At 43.1% G+C, this 19,259-nt stretch overlaps 1 protein-coding gene across 2 annotated transcripts in view; it reads left to right on the plus strand.

Annotated features, from left to right (window-relative positions):
- LOC308673823 (arf-GAP with dual PH domain-containing protein 1) overlaps window positions 1–17,173 on the plus strand; it is a 28,569-nt gene extending 11,396 nt beyond the window's left edge. Inside the window, exons 5-14 of one of the 2 annotated variants that reach the window (XR_014027749.1) lie at window positions 343–455; window positions 2,139–2,285; window positions 3,639–3,722; window positions 4,103–4,165; window positions 6,163–6,234; window positions 9,131–9,359; window positions 9,701–10,641; window positions 11,223–11,294; window positions 14,158–14,386; window positions 14,728–17,173. Coding sequence is in view for 1 of the 2 variants with exons in the window: in XM_081337829.1 (XP_081193955.1) it covers window positions 343–455; window positions 2,139–2,285; window positions 3,639–3,722; window positions 4,103–4,165; window positions 6,163–6,234; window positions 9,131–9,359; window positions 9,701–9,729 (737 nt within the window). In the remaining variant the exon portion in view is untranslated. Of the gene's footprint in view, window positions 1–342; window positions 456–2,138; window positions 2,286–3,638; window positions 3,723–4,102; window positions 4,166–6,162; window positions 6,235–9,130; window positions 9,360–9,700; window positions 11,025–11,222; window positions 11,295–14,157; window positions 14,387–14,727 lie in introns of those variants that run through there. The other variant, XM_081337829.1, reaches the window with a different exon arrangement.
- The last annotated feature ends 2,086 nt before the right edge of the window (window positions 17,174–19,259 follow it).

Below are 19,259 nucleotides of genomic sequence, written 5' to 3' on the forward strand. Positions count from 1 at the left end.
GTTTCTTTGCAAGGAGATGAACATGTCCCATTCCAAGTGGATTTTGCAGGAGTATCAAAATTGCTCAATTTTAAAGAGAGGTCCCGAGGTCTCGTTCAGCTATTTCTGTGTTAGATGAACAGATACCCAGGAACGACACTTCCAGTTCTTTCTGAGCGGTTTCTTTTATCCTTGCCAACAGAAAGAGTCTTGCCGTACTAAAAGACAAGTTGGGACCTTTCATCTCCACAAGGAGATCCTGGATAATCCGTCGCCAAGGAACAATCTAGGCTTCATCTTTTTCACAAAATAGCCGTTTGCTTTCAGTAGGAATCCTTGCTTTTTCTGGCCGTTTCTCCCTAGGCTATCGGGAAGGATATCTGTGGAAAAGAGGACGCGACAACGGGCAGTTTCTAAGCAGAAAGTTTGTCCTTTCAGAACGAGAAGGAGCCTTGAAGTATTACAACAGAAATGACGTAAGAGGGATGGAAGTGGTTGAGGGTGGAGTTGGCCCTCTTTGGAAAAATGGGCCTTGCAAGGAAAATTTAGGAGAATCTGCCCAGTCTCTCAGTTGTAGATTTTCATTAATTACATGGTACACACTATATTCTGGGAGGACATGAGAATAAGGCTCTGCTTCTAAGTTCTTACAAGGCCCTGGACTAACTTCGGAGTGAGTTAGTTAGTGGATCAGGGGTTTGTCTCTTGAGGGAACGCCCACAAAAAGATCAACAGATCCTACCAGCTAACTCCAAGGAGGCTAAATTTAGTCCAGAAGAAAACCAACCACACAGAGCGTCAATCGCTCGAACCACCCCCACTCCCTAAAATTGGGTTACTATATCCCAGATCAATTTTGGCACTCCATGCTTCCTTCCCAAGTTGCACACTCCGTGGGAGAGGACAGCCGTTTCAGACAGGAGGAGAATATTAGTTTTCTGTCAGGATTGTATTTCTGGGAGACTGGCGTTCCCACCATGTTGGGTTAGGCTGAAGGAGGTTGGGTTAATGGTAAGCCTTGTTTGTGGCGGGAACTCAATTGTTATGGTACTACGTGGTGTGAACCAGGTCATCATTCATCTTCTAAAACTTGGTGGATTTTGTGGGACTCAGCCCATCGTATACATGCAAACACTGTCTTTTGCTGTACCGTATTAAATCGGCTTTATGATTAGCACGCCAAGTGAATTGAGCCAAAAGGTGACCTATGGTCAATGTCTAATACAGATGAAGGAATGGCCAGGTCCTCCTTTGAATGAAAGAACTTTGCTGGACCCTGAGTGAAAGAGAAGTTGTTCAAAGGATCCACCAAAGCAGAGTTTATCAAATTTGGCAGCTTTAAGATGTGTAGACTTCAGTTCCTAGCATGCTGGCTGAGGAATTCTGGGAGTTGAGGTCTACCCATTTTAGAGTTCAAAAAACACCACACTGGAACATCTCCGCCAGAAGGCCATCTATAAGGAAAGGTCTGCTTCAGTGTTTCTCAAACTCGGTAACTAGATATGTGGACTTCAACTCCCAGAATTCCCCAGCTAGCATCATGGCTGGTGCTGTCCAAGGTCCTGATAGCTCCTAACATTTAAAAAAAGGACAACTGCTGGGTCATCTCTTAATAGATACGACTCAACTCCTTCCCTTGGTTGGCAAAGAAACTAGGATTGTGACTTCATGGTTGCTTCTGGACCATCTGGAGATCTGGAGCCACAACTCAAGAGCAAACAGGTGTTTATGCATGTTTGGAATCAAAAAAGCATTATGTCTGAGGAAGAGAGAATTCATAATGCTCCAACTGAAATTTCTTTTTAAACGATCCTTTTCTTGGAAAGTTTAAAAGACATTGCTGAGGTCAATTGCAATTAAAAACAGAAGCAGCTTAATCTGTCTGGGAGATCTGTCCACCGATCTCCCATATTTCTTCTGGGTTTTACTGAATGTGTGGTGGGATTCTGGGAGTTGAAGTCCACAGGTCTTAAAGCTGCCAAGGTTGGAGGCTTCAGTTTTAAATCCCGACCTTATGTTAATTCCTGATGGATCACAAAATTAGTTTGCCCAATTTCGTCTGGGGTGGGTACCTGTGTGCCAGGTTATGTCACAGATATAGTAAAGCCCTCAAACCTTGCAGTTGCGGGTTATGTGTTGTTTGTGGTTTTCCTCGTCAGGCCAAAGAACCCAAAGCGATTATGAAAATTGAGCATCTCAACGCCACTTTCCAGCCCGAGAAAATCGGAAACCCTCACGGGCTGCAGATCACCTACCTGAAAGACAACAGCACAAGGAACATCTTTGTCTACCATGAAGATGGCAAGGTGGGGGCCCTGAAGTAAGGAAGGAAGCAGCTTCCAGAGTTGGTTTGCGTGCTGCCGAAAAGAGCAGCAGGGGTGTGTGTGCATGCGTGTCTTTGTGCATCCCTTCCGACTTGTGGTGACACCAGGGGTGACTCCAGATAATGGCCAAGAAGACAATTGTCCACCCAGTGTTGTCCTTCACTTTGCCTTCTGATCTATCTGTCTATATCATCTATCATCTCTCTGTCTGTATTTATATCTCTATATATCATTTGTCTGTCTGTCTGTCTATTTATATCATCTATCTATCATGTATCTTCCAGTATCTCTCTCTGTCAATCATCTATTTGTTTATTATCTATCTATCTATCTATCTATCTATCTATCTATCTATCTATCTATCTATCTATCTATCATCCATCCATCCATCCATCCATCCATCCATCCATCTATCCAATTTATTGGCTACCTATCTTATCACAGGGTAAGATGCTTCCCCTTCCTGAAACTCTTGAAATTAATTTGAAACACACTATTATTTCTACCATATCTTTTTTTTAAAAAAAACAACACAGCATGAGATGGCTGGCAGAAACCCTGCAGTTAGAGAGTGGATGAAAATTAGAGATTAGAAAAATCTAGATCTAAAACCAGCAACAATTCTTTGGTGACCAGTGGCTGCGATTTGTAAATTGAGCTGCCCAAACTTGGTGAGAAGATGAGCAGCTACAGACATGTTTTAGGTAAATAAAAAATAAACCCCGTTTAACAAAGGGAATGCAGACAAATGGCCACTGAATGAATGAAACGAACCTGTACGGAATCATATTGAAAGTAGAGGCTCTGATGCAGCATGGGGAAATTAGATCTAGTAATCTGCATTTATGGGATGTGGTGGCTCAGTGGGTTAGGACGCTGAGCTTGTCGATCAGAAGGTCGGCAGTTTGGTGGGTCGAATCCCGAGTGCCGCGTAGCAGAGTGAGCGCCTGTTACTCGTCCCAGCTTCTGCCAACCTAGCAGTTCGAAAGCACGTAAAAATGCAAGTAGAAAAATAGGGACCACTACGGTGGGAAGGTAACAGCGTTCCATGCGCCTTTGGCGTCTGGTCCTGCTGGCCACATCACCACGGAGACGTCCTCGGACAAGCGCTGGCTCTTCGGCTTTGAAATGGAGATGAGCACCGGCCCCTAGAGTCGGAAACGACTAGCACGCATGTGCGGGGGAACCTTTACCTTTACCTTATAATCTGCATTTAGTAATCTGCATCTAGTAATCTGCATTTAAAAGCCCATCCCAAACAGCTCCAGAGAGAAATGCCTCTGAAGTGTGCATTTTTACACATTTATTTACACAACTATCTTTCTTGCTCTTTAGGAAATGGTGGACTGGTTCAACGCCATCCGCGCAGCCCGATTCCATTACTTGCAAGTGGCGTTCCCTGGAGCCAGCGACACTGATGTGAGCTCAGCATTCATCCTTTCTTCTTGCTCTTCTCTGGAATTGTTGATACCAGTGTTTCTCGAACTTGGCAACTTCCAGTTAGGTGGGCTTCCAAATCCCAGAATTCCCAAGAAAGGCCAGGCCAATGCTGCTGAGAATTCTGGGAGTTGAAGTAACCACACATTTCAAAGTTCCTAAGACTGAGAAATACTGACCGAAATAGGCACTCAACAATCAAGTTTTCCTTCTTTTATCCTCTTGCTGCAAAAATTGATGGATTTGGGGTGGGGTGGGGTGGGGCTTATGTGATTCTCTTCTCACTGCTGCTTCATTTCTGCATGGATGCTAGTGTTTCTATGTTCTGATCTCCTTTCTCTTCTATCATTTGAATGTTCTAGCTGGTGCCAAAGCTTTCGAGGAATTATCTGAAGGAAGGTTACATGGAGAAAACTGGGCCAAAAGTAAGCCAAATCTAACCTTTCGGTCAAATGCAATTTTACAATTTAGGATTCCCGCTGTTGGCCAGGAAAACAAAAGCGACGTATAAATCCTGATCTTCTTTAGTATGCTGTGCATGAATCGTGATGGTCTGGATTACATTTGAGAGGGTTTTTTTTTAAATGGCCTTCGTCTGAATGTTTCGGCCAGTTCTGCTCCGCAAGCATGTTGAGTGGCGAGCTATAAAGAGATGGTTGAAATGTCTCCATTGTGCTTGTACGCTTTGGCTAGGAGACCCTGAAAATCTACTGAAAGTCTTAAAAAAGGTATCTGATCATGTTCAAAGGGAATTTAATTAGCGACTTTAGCTCGCACTAGAGAGCTCATATTTCAGATATATCGTGAACCCCCCAAAAATAGGATGTTTGTGGATCTTTCTCTTGAAATGGAGGCTGTCGACTTAAATGACCAAGTGATTTCGATGCAACAGACAGCTGAATGTCTTCTAATAGACCATCCCATAATAGCAGAGTGAAAAATGCTACCTATTTGGGAATTGGGCTGGCTAAAAACGTCTTTGGATGGGAGAGGAGACCGTCTCACGCTCGCCACTCTTGACCAAGATTGCAAGTATAAATATTGTGCTTTCCAAATTCAGAATGGAGATATAACAGGCCTGGGGGAGGGCTGGTGTGCCTGCATTTTTTATTATAAGCTATTGTCTTCTTCCCAAAAACTATGGATCATTTTTTTATGGTTTTCCTCCCTTCTTTTGATCCTTACAACCACTTTGGCAGGGTTGATTAAGCAGAAAAATTGGGATTTTAAACCTGGATTCCTCCAGTTCCAGATGAATATTTCATCTGTGTTCGGTGCTCTTCGATCAGCTTCTGGAAGAGAAAGCAAACTTTATAGTTTATTATATTTAGTCCCTTTTCTATGCATTGCAGTTTTTCTCTCTCCTAATTAAAGTGAACCAAGGAATTAATTACTTTCTTGTTACTGTGAGCCAAGGAGAGTGTTAATCAAGCCCTCTGTCTGTGTGTTTAACCAATTCATTAAATACAAATTTAAATAAGCCTAAGGTTTGCATCAGGTTTTAACTGGGGCTGTCTTTTAAAAGAAAAAAAAGAGGTTTCTATGGATTGGCATTGTCGCGGCTAATAATTTAATCCAATCAGCACAATCTAAATTATGTGTTGGTCTTGCAAGACGGTTCGTCCCCTCCGCCCTTTCTTGGTGTCCCAAGGGAAATTAAAATATCAGAGTGTGGCAGAGACTCCAAAGGAAGGCAGGTGTTTAGGCTTATATTTCAATATTCAACATTTCTGCTTCTTTCAAAATAGGAAAACACATGAAAACCATTTTCCCAGCTGTCAGGATTGATGCAAGCGTGACCCACACACTTCCAGAACTTTGCCATAGGGACTACTAGAAACTTGTAAATTTTTTTTTTAAAAAAGATATACATGTGGCTGTGTTTAGGAATCTGGAGTCTGTGGCCAGCATTGCATTCTGCTTTTTTTTTTAAGTAGATAAACTGGAAGAATAATTATTACTGCCTGGTTATCGTAGCTGGAATTTGAACCTGTAATCTGTATCGTTGTAGCTCTGCGTATTGCCTGACTACACGGACACAAATAAGCCATAGTTGTAGGCTTTTTATAACCTGGGAACCCAGCCAATTTTGACTTCTTTAATAAACTCTTATTTTGGCAAACTATGGCTCCACAAGTCGTGAGCTTAACCCTTCGCCTCCTCTTTACACGGCCCGAAGAATTTTCAAATAAGCAATATAAGTGCTGATTTTTTTTTCTTTTTTCTTTTTTTAAAAAAATAATTTAGTTAGTTCCCACATGTGCAATTCACAAGACAATCTTTAACGTTAAAAATGAATGTTAAAAAATTAAAAGCATAAATTAAGAAGCAAAATAAAAATAAAAATATCTCCCTTGTATTTTATATAAACTCATCGTTGGTTTGTTGATAAAAGTTTTCTATTCCATTTGTTCCCTTTTAGCAAACAGAAGGGTTCAAAAAACGCTGGTTTACCATGGACGACAGAAGATTAATGTATTTTAAGGATCCTTTGGTAAGTAATAATAATATAAATAATATCTTTTCCTCCACCTTCCTCCTCCTCCTCCTTCCCCTCCTCCCCTCCTCCTTCCTCTTTCTCCTCCTCCTCCTTTCTCGTCCTTCCCCTCCTCCTTCCTCTTCTTCCTTCTTTCTTGTCCTTGTACTCCCCCTCCTTCCTCCTCTCCCTCTCCCTTCCTCTTCCTCCTCCCCCTCCTCCCCCACCCTTACAGAGACAGATACACAACTCATCTAACCCTTTGCAAGATCCACTGAAATCATTTGGCTTTCCAGACTCTACTGGATGATCTCTAGTAGAAGGCCCACAATAGCCAGGAGACCTCTTGATGTTAGGAAATCCCTCCTCCTCTTTCTATTTCTATTTCGCGGTGGCTCAGTGGGTTAGGACGCTGAGCTTGTCGATCAGAAGGTCGGCAGTTTGGCGGGTCGAATCCCGAGTGCCGCGTAGCAGAGTGAGCGCCTGTTACTCGTCCCAGCTTCTGCCAACCTAGCAGTTCGAAAGCACCTAAAAATGCAAGTAGAAAAACAGGGACCACTACGGTGGGAAGGTAACAGCGTTCCGTGCGCCTTTGGCGTCCAGTCATGCTGGCCACATGACCACAGAGACGTCCTCGGACAAGCGCTGGCTGTTCGGCTTTGAAACGGAGATGAGCACCGGCCCCCTAGAGTCAGAAATGACTAGCACACGTGTGTGGGGGAACCTTTACCTTTACCTTTTATTTCACTTGAGTCTACTCCCTAGAAATCCCAACTTCCAGGGCCCCGGTCTTGCTCTGTTAGAGAACAGGTCCGCAGTCTACTCTACGTGACAATTCTTCAAAGACACCAGCAGCCTTCAGTGATGTCTCCGAGAAGTGAGCCCTCCCAACTTGTTTTGAGTCTTTCCTCATTGGGCTTGGTTTCCATTCACCCCACCATCTTGGTGGTCTTCTCCACTTTCTCAACCCCCTGCTCAGACTGCAGTTCCTAGGGCCAGGCATCATATTCCTAGCAGGCTCTGAGCAAGGCAGAGAAGAGAGGGGCAATTCGTTTTGTAATTCCTTCCATGATAGCATCTGCCTTTTTAACAGCTGCCTGACATTCTTGGCTCTTGTTCCAACGTCTGACGCACCAGAAGGCTCAGATCCTTTTCACTGGTCCTCTTGCCAAAACAGATCTGCCCCATCTTGCATTTGGGTCTTCCCCCCCCCCACCTCTGTCTGGATGCAGGACTCTCTGTTTGCGGTCAGTTTCACCCTGTTGGCTTCAAACTTCTCTAGATGTTTATTTTTTTCTCTCCCTCTTTTTCTTCTAAAACAATTCTTCTGCTCTCTCCGTTCTAGTTTGAAGAGAGACAGAGAAAGAGAGAGAGAGAATGCGAGAGCTTCTTTCTTTAGGTCAGCCTTTTTCATATTTTTTTTAAAACTCTGGCAGAAACCCTGAAATAACACTCAGGTTACAGGCAGCCCTTGCATAGAAATCTTGCCGTCTACAGCTAGCATTGCACGATCCACCATCCCCACTGTTTAGCTATTGTAGTTTGCTTGTTTGCACATGTATATTTCCCTATATATTTTTATACTTACGTTGTTGTATCATTTTAATATTGGGAGGTGAATGAATGAATGAACCTTTATGAATGAACCTTTATTGTCAAAGTACAACCATGTATACATTGAGATTAGCTGAGCCTCCCTTTGTGCTCCCACCCCAACTCAGAGTTACCCTGTGAAAAGATGGGCATCCATTAGTTATAGATAGATGATAGATAGATAGATAGATAGATAGATAGATAGATAGATAGATAGATAGATAGATAGATATAGATAGATAGATATAGACAGTCAGAGACATTGATATATAGGTAGATACATACATACATACATACATACATATATATATATATATATATAGAGAGAGAGAGAGAGAGAGAGAAAGAGAGAGACAGATAGATAAGATAGACAGACAGACAGATGGACAAAGGGAGACAGAGATAGTGACATGATAGAGACAGATATAGAGATAGACAGACAGACAGACAGACAGACAGACAGACAGACAGACAGACAGACAGACACACACACACACACACACACACACACACACATATATATATATATATATATATATATATATATATATATATATATATATATATATATATATATATATATATATATATATATATATATATATATAGAGAGAGAGAGAGAGAGAGAGAGAGAGAGAGAGAGAGAGAGAGAGAGAGAGAGACTCCTGCGAGTCCCTTGGACCGCAAGGCGATCAAACCGGTCAGTCCTAGAGGAGATCAATCCTGACTGCTCTTTAGAAGGCCAGATCCTGAAGCTAAAACTCAAGTACTTTGGCCACCTAATGAGAAGGAAGGACTCACTGGAGAAGAGCCTAATGCTGGGAAAGATCGAGGGCAATAGAAGAAGGGGACGACAGAGAATGAGGTGGCTGGATGGAGTCACTGAAGCAGTAGGCGTGAGCTTAAATGGACTCCAGAAGATGGTAGAGGACAGGAAGGCCTGGAGGAATGTTGTCCATAGGGTCGCGATGGGTCGGACACGACTTCGCAGCTAACAACAACAAAAGAGAGAGAGAGAGAGAGAGAGAGAGAGAGAGAGAGAGAGAGATACAGATATATAGAGACATAGACAGACAGACAAGAGAGAGAGAGAGAGAGAGAGAGAGAGAGAGAGAGAGAGAGAGACCGACAGACATATAGATTTATTGTGACTTTTCATGGAGCACCAGTTGAGAAAAACTGCTCCAGGGAAGAATTGTTGGTTTGGGCTTCAGATCTTGTCTCTGTTGCTAATTTCCAGAGCGACACAGAAGGAAAAACACAAGTTTAATCCATCCAATCCTTTGAAAACACAGAGCCTTCTGCTTTGTCCTCCATTCAGGATGCTTTTGCCCGGGGAGAGGTTTTTATTGGGAGCAAAGAGAACAGCTACAAGGTCCTGGAAGGGCTCCCACAGTCCACCCAGGGGAACCACTGGCAGTACGGCATCACCATCATCACCCCTGACCGGAAGTTTCTCTTTGCCTGCGAGACCAAAAGCGATCAGCTGGAGTGGATCTCCGCTTTTCAGAAACTGATGAATAGGCCGATGCTGCCGCAGGAATATGCAGGTGAGGCTCCAGTGTTTGGTCCCTGTCATCAGCCATCGCTCGTACAATGTTGACAAAGACTGAATCAAAACTGGAATTGGTGGACACAGCGGCAAAGGAAGAAGGCTTTATCCAAGATAACAGGTTGACGAGGTCTTAATCAGTATTGTAATTTGGTAGACACATTGAATTTTGATTACGTTGGGTGAGAAACGGTCCTAAGTCACTTTTGTTCAGTGCTGTTGTCACTTTGGGTGGTCCCTAAACGAACTGTTGTAAGTCGAGGACTATCTGTATTGGGTAAAGAGGCCGCAACGTCTTTGATGATCTAATTTCTCTTTCTTTTTTTCTTTCCTTGCCAGTGGAAGCCCATTTCAAGCATAAACCCTAGTGACGGTCTGAAGCAAGATTGGTTTACAACACAAAAGGACACCGGTTTTGTTCTGTTTTCTTTTTTTTTTTTGCAAGGCTAGCAATGACCAAAATAACAATAACAATAATACTGATATAATTAGTGAATCATTTTAGACCACGGGATGGGAGGTGCAATTAAAATGCTTGAGCCGCGGATCATGGTGCTGTCCATCCAAAGGAAATGGAAAGCTACAGGCAGCTGCAGCCCTGCACTTTCCCGAGAATGTCATTCTTCGAAAACCTGCGGGTGGATAACCTGGTTACACTAGTTAAGAGAATTATGCCTGACGTTTTGGAAGAATCCTGACGCAGCGTCCTTCTTTTCCTTTCTTCTGTTTGGGTCTCGGCTGAGCTATTATAGTTTATTATATTTAGTCCCTTTTCTATGCATTGCAGTTTTTCTCTCTCTCCTAATTAAAGTGAACCAAGGAATTAATTACTTTCTTGTTACTGTGAGCCAAGGAGAGTGTTAATCAAGCCCTCTGTCTGTGTGTTTAACCAATTCATTAAATACAAATTTAAATAAGCCTAAGGTTTGCATCAGGTTTTAACTGGGGCTGTCTTTTAAAAGAAAAAAAAGAGGTTTCTATGGATTGGCATTGTCGCGGCTAATAATTTAATCCAATCAGCACAATCTAAATTATGTGTTGGTCTTGCAAGATGGTTCGTCCCCTCCGCCCTTTCTCGGTGTCCCAAGGGAAATTAAAATATCAGAGTGTGGCAGAGACTCCAAAGGAAGGCAGGTGTTTAGGCTTATATTTCAATATTCAACATTTCTGCTTCTTTCAAAATAGGAAAACACATGAAAACCATTTTCCCAGCTGTCAGGATTGATGCAAGCGTGACCCACACACTTCCAGAACTTTGCCATAGGGACTACTAGAAACTTGTAAATTTTTTTTTAAAAAAAGATATACATGTGGCTGTGTTTAGGAATCTGGAGTCTGTGGCCAGCATTGCATTCTGCTTTTTTTTTTTAAGTAGATAAACTGGAAGAATAATTATTACTGCCTGGTTATCGTAGCTGGAATTTGAACCTGTAATCTGTATCGTTGTAGCTCTGCGTATTGCCTGACTACACGGACACAAATAAGCCATAGTTGTAGGCTTTTTATAACCTGGGAACCCAGCCAATTTTGACTTCTTTAATAAACTCTTATTTTGGCAAACTATGGCTCCACAAGTCGTGAGCTTAACCCTTCGCCTCCTCTTTACACGGCCCGAAGAATTTTCAAATAAGCAATATAAGTGCTGATTTTTTTTTTCTTTTTTCTTTTTTTAAAAAAATAATTTAGTTAGTTCCCACATGTGCAATTCACAAGACAATCTTTAACGTTAAAAATGAATGTTAAAAAATTAAAAGCATAAATTAAGAAGCAAAATAAAAATAAAAATATCTCCCTTGTATTTTATATAAACTCATCGTTGGTTTGTTGATAAAAGTTTTCTATTCCATTTGTTCCCTTTTAGCAAACAGAAGGGTTCAAAAAACGCTGGTTTACCATGGACGACAGAAGATTAATGTATTTTAAGGATCCTTTGGTAAGTAATAATAATATAAATAATATCTTTTCCTCCACCTTCCTCCTCCTCCTCCTTCCCCTCCTCCCCTCCTCCTTCCTCTTTCTCCTCCTCCTCCTTTCTCGTCCTTCCCCTCCTCCTTCCTCTTCTTCCTTCTTTCTTGTCCTTGTACTCCCCCTCCTTCCTCCTCTCCCTCTCCCTTCCTCTTCCTCCTCCCCCTCCTCCCCCACCCTTACGGAGACAGATACACAACTCATCTAACCCTTTGCAAGATCCACTGAAATTATTTGGCTTTCCAGACTCTACTGGATGATCTCTAGTAGAAGGCCCACAATAGCCAGGAGACCTCTTGATGTTAGGAAATCCCTCCTCCTCTTTCTATTTCTATTTCGCGGTGGCTCAGTGGGTTAGGACGCTGAGCTTGTCGATTAGAAGGTCGGCAGTTTGGCGGGTCGAATCCCGAGTGCCGCGTAGCAGAGTGAGCGCCTGTTACTCGTCCCAGCTTCTGCCAACCTAGCAGTTCGAAAGCACCTAAAAATGCAAGTAGAAAAACAGGGACCACTACGGTGGGAAGGTAACAGCGTTCCGTGCGCCTTTGGCGTCCAGTCATGCTGGCCACATGACCACAGAGACGTCCTCGGACAAGCGCTGGCTGTTCGGCTTTGAAACGGAGATGAGCACCGGCCCCCTAGAGTCAGAAATGACTAGCACACGTGTGTGGGGGAACCTTTACCTTTACCTTTTATTTCACTTGAGTCTACTCCCTAGAAATCCCAACTTCCAGGGCCCCGGTCTTGCTCTGTTAGAGAACAGGTCCGCAGTCTACTCTACGTGACAATTCTTCAAAGACACCAGCAGCCTTCAGTGATGTCTCCGAGAAGTGAGCCCTCCCAACTTGTTTTGAGTCTTTCCTCATTGGGCTTGGTTTCCATTCACCCCACCATCTTGGTGGTCTTCTCCACTTTCTCAACCCCCTGCTCAGACTGCAGTTCCTAGGGCCAGGCATCATATTCCTAGCAGGCTCTGAGCAAGGCAGAGAAGAGAGGGGCAATTCGTTTTGTAATTCCTTCCATGATAGCATCTGCCTTTTTAACAGCTGCCTGACATTCTTGGCTCTTGTTCCAACGTCTGACGCACCAGAAGGCTCAGATCCTTTTCACTGGTCCTCTTGCCAAAACAGATCTGCCCCATCTTGCATTTGGGTCTCCCCCCCCCCCTCTGTCTGGATGCAGGACTCTCTGTTTGCGGTCAGTTTCACCCTGTTGGCTTCAAACTTCTCTAGATGTTTATTTTTTTCTCTCCCTCTTTTTCTTCTAAAACAATTCTTCTGCTCTCTCCGTTCTAGTTTGAAGAGAGACAGAGAAAGAGAGAGAGAGAATGCGAGAGCTTCTTTCTTTAGGTCAGCCTTTTTCATATATTTTTTTTTAAACTCTGGCAGAAACCCTGAAATAACACTCAGGTTACAGGCAGCCCTTGCATAGAAATCTTGCCGTCTACAGCTAGCATTGCACGATCCACCATCCCCACTGTTTAGCTATTGTAGTTTGCTTGTTTGCACATGTATATTTCCCTATATATTTTTATACTTACGTTGTTGTATCATTTTAATATTGGGAGGTGAATGAATGAATGAACCTTTATGAATGAACCTTTATTGTCAAAGTACAACCATGTATACATTGAGATTAGCTGAGCCTCCCTTTGTGCTCCCACCCCAACTCAGAGTTACCCTGTGAAAAGATGGGCATCCAATAGTTATAGATAGATGATAGATAGATAGATAGATAGATAGATAGATAGATAGATAGATAGATATAGATAGATAGATATAGATAGATAGATATAGATAGACAGTCAGAGACATTGATATATAGGTAGATACATACATACATACATACATACATACATACATACATACATACATATATATATATAAAGAGAGAGAGAGAGAAAGAGAGAGACAGATAGATAAGATAGACAGACAGACAGATGGACAAAGGGAGACAGAGATAGTGACATGAGAGACAGATATAGAGATAGACAGACAGACAGACAGACACACACACACACACACACACACACACACACACATATATATATATATATATATATATATATATATATATATATATATATATATATATATATATATATATATATATATATATATAGAGAGAGAGAGAGAGAGAGAGAGAGAGAGAGAGAGAGAGAGAGAGAGAGACTCCTGCGAGTCCCTTGGACCGCAAGGCGATCAAACCGGTCAGTCCTAGAGGAGATCAATCCTGACTGCTCTTTAGAAGGCCAGATCCTGAAGCTAAAACTCAAGTACTTTGGCCACCTAATGAGAAGGAAGGACTCACTGGAGAAGAGCCTAATGCTGGGAAAGATCGAGGGCAATAGAAGAAGGGGATGACAGAGAATGAGGTGGCTGGATGGAGTCACTGAAGCAGTAGGCGTGAGCTTAAATGGACTCCAGAAGATGGTAGAGGACAGGAAGGCCTGGAGGAATGTTGTCCATAGGGTCGCGATGGGTCGGACACGACTTCGCAGCTAACAACAACAAAAGAGAGAGAGAGAGAGAGAGAGAGAGAGAGAGAGAGAGAGAGAGAGAGATACAGATATATAGAGACATAGACAGACAGACAAGAGAGAGAGAGAGAGAGAGAGAGAGAGAGAGAGAGAGAGAGACCGACAGACATATAGATTTATTGTGACTTTTCATGGAGCACCAGTTGAGAAAAACTGCTCCAGGGAAGAATTGTTGGTTTGGGCTTCAGATCTTGTCTCTGTTGCTAATTTCCAGAGCGACACAGAAGGAAAAACACAAGTTTAATCCATCCAATCCTTTGAAAACACAGAGCCTTCTGCTTTGTCCTCCATTCAGGATGCTTTTGCCCGGGGAGAGGTTTTTATTGGGAGCAAAGAGAACAGCTACAAGGTCCTGGAAGGGCTCCCACAGTCCACCCAGGGGAACCACTGGCAGTACGGCATCACCATCATCACCCCTGACCGGAAGTTTCTCTTTGCCTGCGAGACCAAAAGCGATCAGCTGGAGTGGATCTCCGCTTTTCAGAAACTGATGAATAGGCCGATGCTGCCGCAGGAATATGCAGGTGAGGCTCCAGTGTTTGGTCCCTGTCATCAGCCATCGCTCGTACAATGTTGACAAAGACTGAATCAAAACTGGAATTGGTGGACACAGCGGCAAAGGAAGAAGGCTTTATCCAAGATAACAGGTTGACGAGGTCTTAATCAGTATTGTAATTTGGTAGACACATTGAATTTTGATTACGTTGGGTGAGAAACGGTCCTAAGTCACTTTTGTTCAGTGCTGTTGTCACTTTGGGTGGTCCCTAAACGAACTGTTGTAAGTCGAGGACTATCTGTATTGGGTAAAGAGGCCGCAACGTCTTTGATGATCTAATTTCTCTTTCTTTTTTTCTTTCCTTGCCAGTGGAAGCCCATTTCAAGCATAAACCCTAGTGACGGTCTGAAGCAAGATTGGTTTACAACACAAAAGGACACCGGTTTTGTTCTGTTTTCTTTTTTTTTTTTGCAAGGCTAGCAATGACCAAAATAACAATAACAATAATACTGATATAATTAGTGAATCATTTTAGACCACGGGATGGGAGGTGCAATTAAAATGCTTGAGCCGCGGATCATGGTGCTGTCCATCCAAAGGAAATGGAAAGCTACAGGCAGCTGCAGCCCTGCACTTTCCCGAGAATGTCATTCTTCGAAAACCTGCGGGTGGATAACCTGGTTACACTAGTTAAGAGAATTATGCCTGACGTTTTGGAAGAATCCTGACGCAGCGTCCTTCTTTTCCTTTCTTCTGTTTGGGTCTCGGCTGAGCTATTATGGTGACGTATAAAACACGTTCCTAGCGGGTCTGTGTCTTCTTCAGTGGCCAAGAAAGCAGGTTCAGAGATGGTAGCAGAACCTAGAAAACATTTACGGAAGGTATCATTCACGATGCTCAAACTCTGGTCTGGGAGTAGACAGGCAGGCAGGAGGAGGAAGGGAAAGAGAGAAGCCAGAAAGAGGTTGTACATGATGAAATTGGGACAATGGACCACCATCGTCTTGCTGTCGGATTTCTTGTGGCATCATCTAATACATCTGTTCTGCTGGCCCAGCCTTAAAAGAATAACAGAGTTGGGAGGGACCTTGGGGGTCTTCTAGTCCACTCCTTGGTCAAGAAGGAGACCTTATACTATTTCAGATAAACGGCTGTCCAATCTCTTCTTGAAGCTTCTGGTATTGCAGTACTCACAACTTTTGAAGGCAAGCCGTTCCACTGATTAATTATTTGACGTGTTCTCCAAGAGTGTTGCTAACTACAAAATCAGGGAACGATGACCCCCAGTATTTCTTGAAGACGTCCGATGCGGAGAGGCTGAGTTTAGCCATTTCTTCAGATGGTTTTGCTTCATGTCACTTTGTGATGCTTGAAGAACGGACCCTTATTGACATTTGGGCTGGGAGGGACAGCTAAAAAGGGAAGGGAAAAATACTGTGTGACACAGTAAGAAGCTGAAAAACTTGATTTATCCAACTCTATGCCGGAGCATCCATGTTACTGTCCCAAAAGTCAAGATGATGGCTGTGGTTGAACATCATGAGCATTATCCTCACTCAGAAGAATTTGTGACAGTGTCACCCAATCGCCATGACAAAGCTGTCCTGGATGATGAACCAGGAGAAGTTTTTGCAATTGTCCCTTGAGGTAGCCCACGAGTGGACTTCTGCAAAGCAACGATTAAATGCACATGAAGCACTAAGCTGTGGCTTGCTTCATCTTGGTTTAATGACTTAGCCATCTTTCAGTTCGCATCGTGCGCTAAGCCTAGCACAACCCAAACCCAATTCACTGTGAAGTTGGATGGATGAGCTGAATGAAGCGTTTTCACTGGCGAAAACTTCTTTGGATGCCAGAAGTGACTTTTCCAAGAAGACACCATGCTAAAAACAACAACCCAGGGGTGGGCAATTAATTTTCCCAAGAGGGTCACATGAAAAACTGGGACTGTTCTGGAGGGTCAAACCAATTGGGCTGCAAAGTTGTGTAGATAATTTTTTTTTAAAAAAAGCAGTCGCCTTCCAAATAAAAGCAAAGCGGCTGTGTTGCGTGCACGGTGTACACTCATTTACATGTAATTCCTAATTTTGGACTGACCTCACGTGGGCTGGAACAGCGACAGCCAAAAGGCCAGGGGGCCATAAAATACCCAGGTCTGCTCAACCTCCAACAAGGCATCCATAAAAGTGTTCAGTAAAACAGCTCAACAACTAACCCCAGCACAAGCAGACATGAGTTAGAAAGCAAACCATAGTTTGATTCAAAGTGTTGTTAGCTTCGGCAGACAAGTAATTTTTCCCCTTTACATTTTTGGCAAGCGGGACCTACTTAGGAATTTGCCGCACGAGGACCTTCACCGACTTAATATCGGATTTTATTTTCCTTCTATTTTCATCGTGCTTAGCCACCCGGCACCCCTTCTCTGAAGCCAGATTCCCTGTTTGTAGCCATACTTTATATTATTGTATATTTATACTGACTGACTCAGCAAGGAATTCATCCTTGGGCTGAAATCTACTTGTTTCTCGTCTTCTCTCTTGTGGATGTAAGATTATATTAATTCTTGCTCCTTCACGGACTCAGCTGTGACCTTCACAACCTTTTTAAAGTCTGGTACAAAAAAATTCTTCCGGAGAGTCCAGAACTAGTTTGTTTGTTTGCATCTTAAGTCTTGATTTAAACCTGTTAATTCCTCTGTCCCAATGTTTCTGTAAGACCACGTCTCTCTGTCTTGTGTGTACATTTGTTACGTTTGATGGTTAAAAGACAGTTGTGGTACTAACTATCATCCACACCAATAAATTATTATCCTGTTGGCTTGATCAAGGCGTGTCTGATTAAATTGAGGGTTAAAAAAAAGAAAATGTAGTGTTTCTCTGGTTTTTCCCATTGTGCAATATTTAAAGCATTAAAACAAAAAGTTAAAATGAGGAAGAGCATCTTTAGAAGCTCTAAGCTTTATTTTTAGAATGGAAAATTCTCTGCTTCCAAGAACGTAGGAGGCAGCGAAAAATTGCTTCTCAAAAGATGGCGGGTCAAATACAAACGAACTCATACGGAGACGCAACGGACATCTTCCTTAAAAGGTGAACTTGGGAAATAGTTATGCGCAGATAAAGCACCCTTTCTGTCTTTAATGCAAGAGGAGTAAACGAGGACAGCAGTGTGCGCATTTTGTGTACTTCAGTTGTGAGGTCTTGGGCCATGGCACACTTCTAAGTTGACTGAACCAGTTGGCCGGAATCGAAAAGCTCTAAAACAGAGGGGTTCAACCTTGGCAACTTCCAAGACTTGTGGACTTCGACTCCCAGAATTCCCCAGCCAGCTAAGATCCTTGCTGTAAAACACGATTAGGGTCTTAAAAGGCCAGATTTTTGTCTGATCTCAAGCAAGCAGATTTGATCCAAGTTCTTAACGGGACAATGCTCTCTTTTGAGTGTTTCGCCACATGTCTTTCGCAAGTCCTTCACTCCCCAGGAAGCATGTCACAACCTCTTCCTTAAAAGAGAGTATTTGTAGCTCAGGGTTGCACTGTGGGGTCCTTGGTTGTTTTCTTCCCTTTTTCCCCCGTGTGCTTATTTTTCCAATGTAGAGAGACGCCCGTCTCACAAAACGGGCGACTCCAGTGAAAGAGAGGATCTACAAGGTGGTAAGGAGAACCTCAAGTGATAAAGCCATCGGGCCCTTCCAGAGGCTGGTTAGGTGGCTAAAGCAATCTAGGCTGAAAGAAACTTGAAGATCTAATTTGAACAGAAAAGAGGATGAACGTTGACCGTTTCCTACTGAACAGCATCTTAGCAGACATATCGCCGTGGTTCGCTCTAGCCCAGGGCTGTCCAAACTTGGGAACTTTCAAACTAGCAGACTTCCAGAATGCTGGTTGGGGAATTCTGGGAGTTGAAGTCCACAAGTCTGACAGTTGCCAAGTTTGGACAGCCCTGGTGCAGGGCGTTAGAAAAACTGGAGCAATGTAGATTTAACACGAATAATGAGAAAGGTATACGCTCGTGGCTGTTGATCATCAGGATTGAATCTCGCTACGCTGCTGCCTCTTTCCCAGATGGATCAAAGGCAAAAATCAAAATCTACCTGGGGTGAACTTTGGACGATCTTCTGCCCGTTAGCAAGATGTACTTTGGGGAAAGGATGGCATTATAGCCATGTTCTCCAGAGGTCCAGCATGCATAAAGGTGCTTCCATATATACGGTAGCTATATTCTTCTTGGTTTTTTTCCCCACCAGAAAAGGATTTCATCAGATGCATGAAATGAATGGAAATCCTTTGTAGAGAATGGAATTCTTTGGGGGGGGGATTTCAATACCTGTGATCAAAAACAGAAAACTGCCTTCCATGCCATTTTTAAAACTCTTCCCTCGCTCTTTGCTGGCTGTCAATTATCTTCCAGCTTCGTGATGGGGGTCCTTTTTAAAATGCCGAGACTTAAAAACAAAAGCTTCCTTTCTTCAAAAAGGTCCTGAACTGTGATCCAGCCAGCTTTTACGAAACGAAAGGGGTTTCCCCCACCAGACTCATGACCCGAGTTACACAAGTGACGCAAAGTGGATCAGGGCAACTTAACCACGTACAAGGACATCTCGGTCGTGGCAGGTTCAAGAAACGTGGTGGAAGTCTGGTTCATCCTGGCAGATTTAGACAAACACCCCCCCCCAAAAAAAAAAGACTAGAGAAGGGGGAAATAAAAAGGAACTGTATCACAGCATAGTCTCTTCGTTCTTCTTGACAACTTAGGAGCCTGGGTGGGTTTGTGTCTGAAGATGTTAAGAAGGCCTTTTGTTTCCGAGAGAAAAATCTGAGTGTCAGCACCACCTAGTGATTTTACAAAATAAAAGTAGGAAAATGAAATCTGGCTGCTGAATTGACGAATTCAGATCAGGGCTAG

Source organism: Vipera berus, assembly GCF_964194415.1.
Source record: "Vipera berus genome assembly, chromosome: 13".
Taxonomy (NCBI): Eukaryota; Metazoa; Chordata; class Lepidosauria; order Squamata; family Viperidae; genus Vipera; species Vipera berus.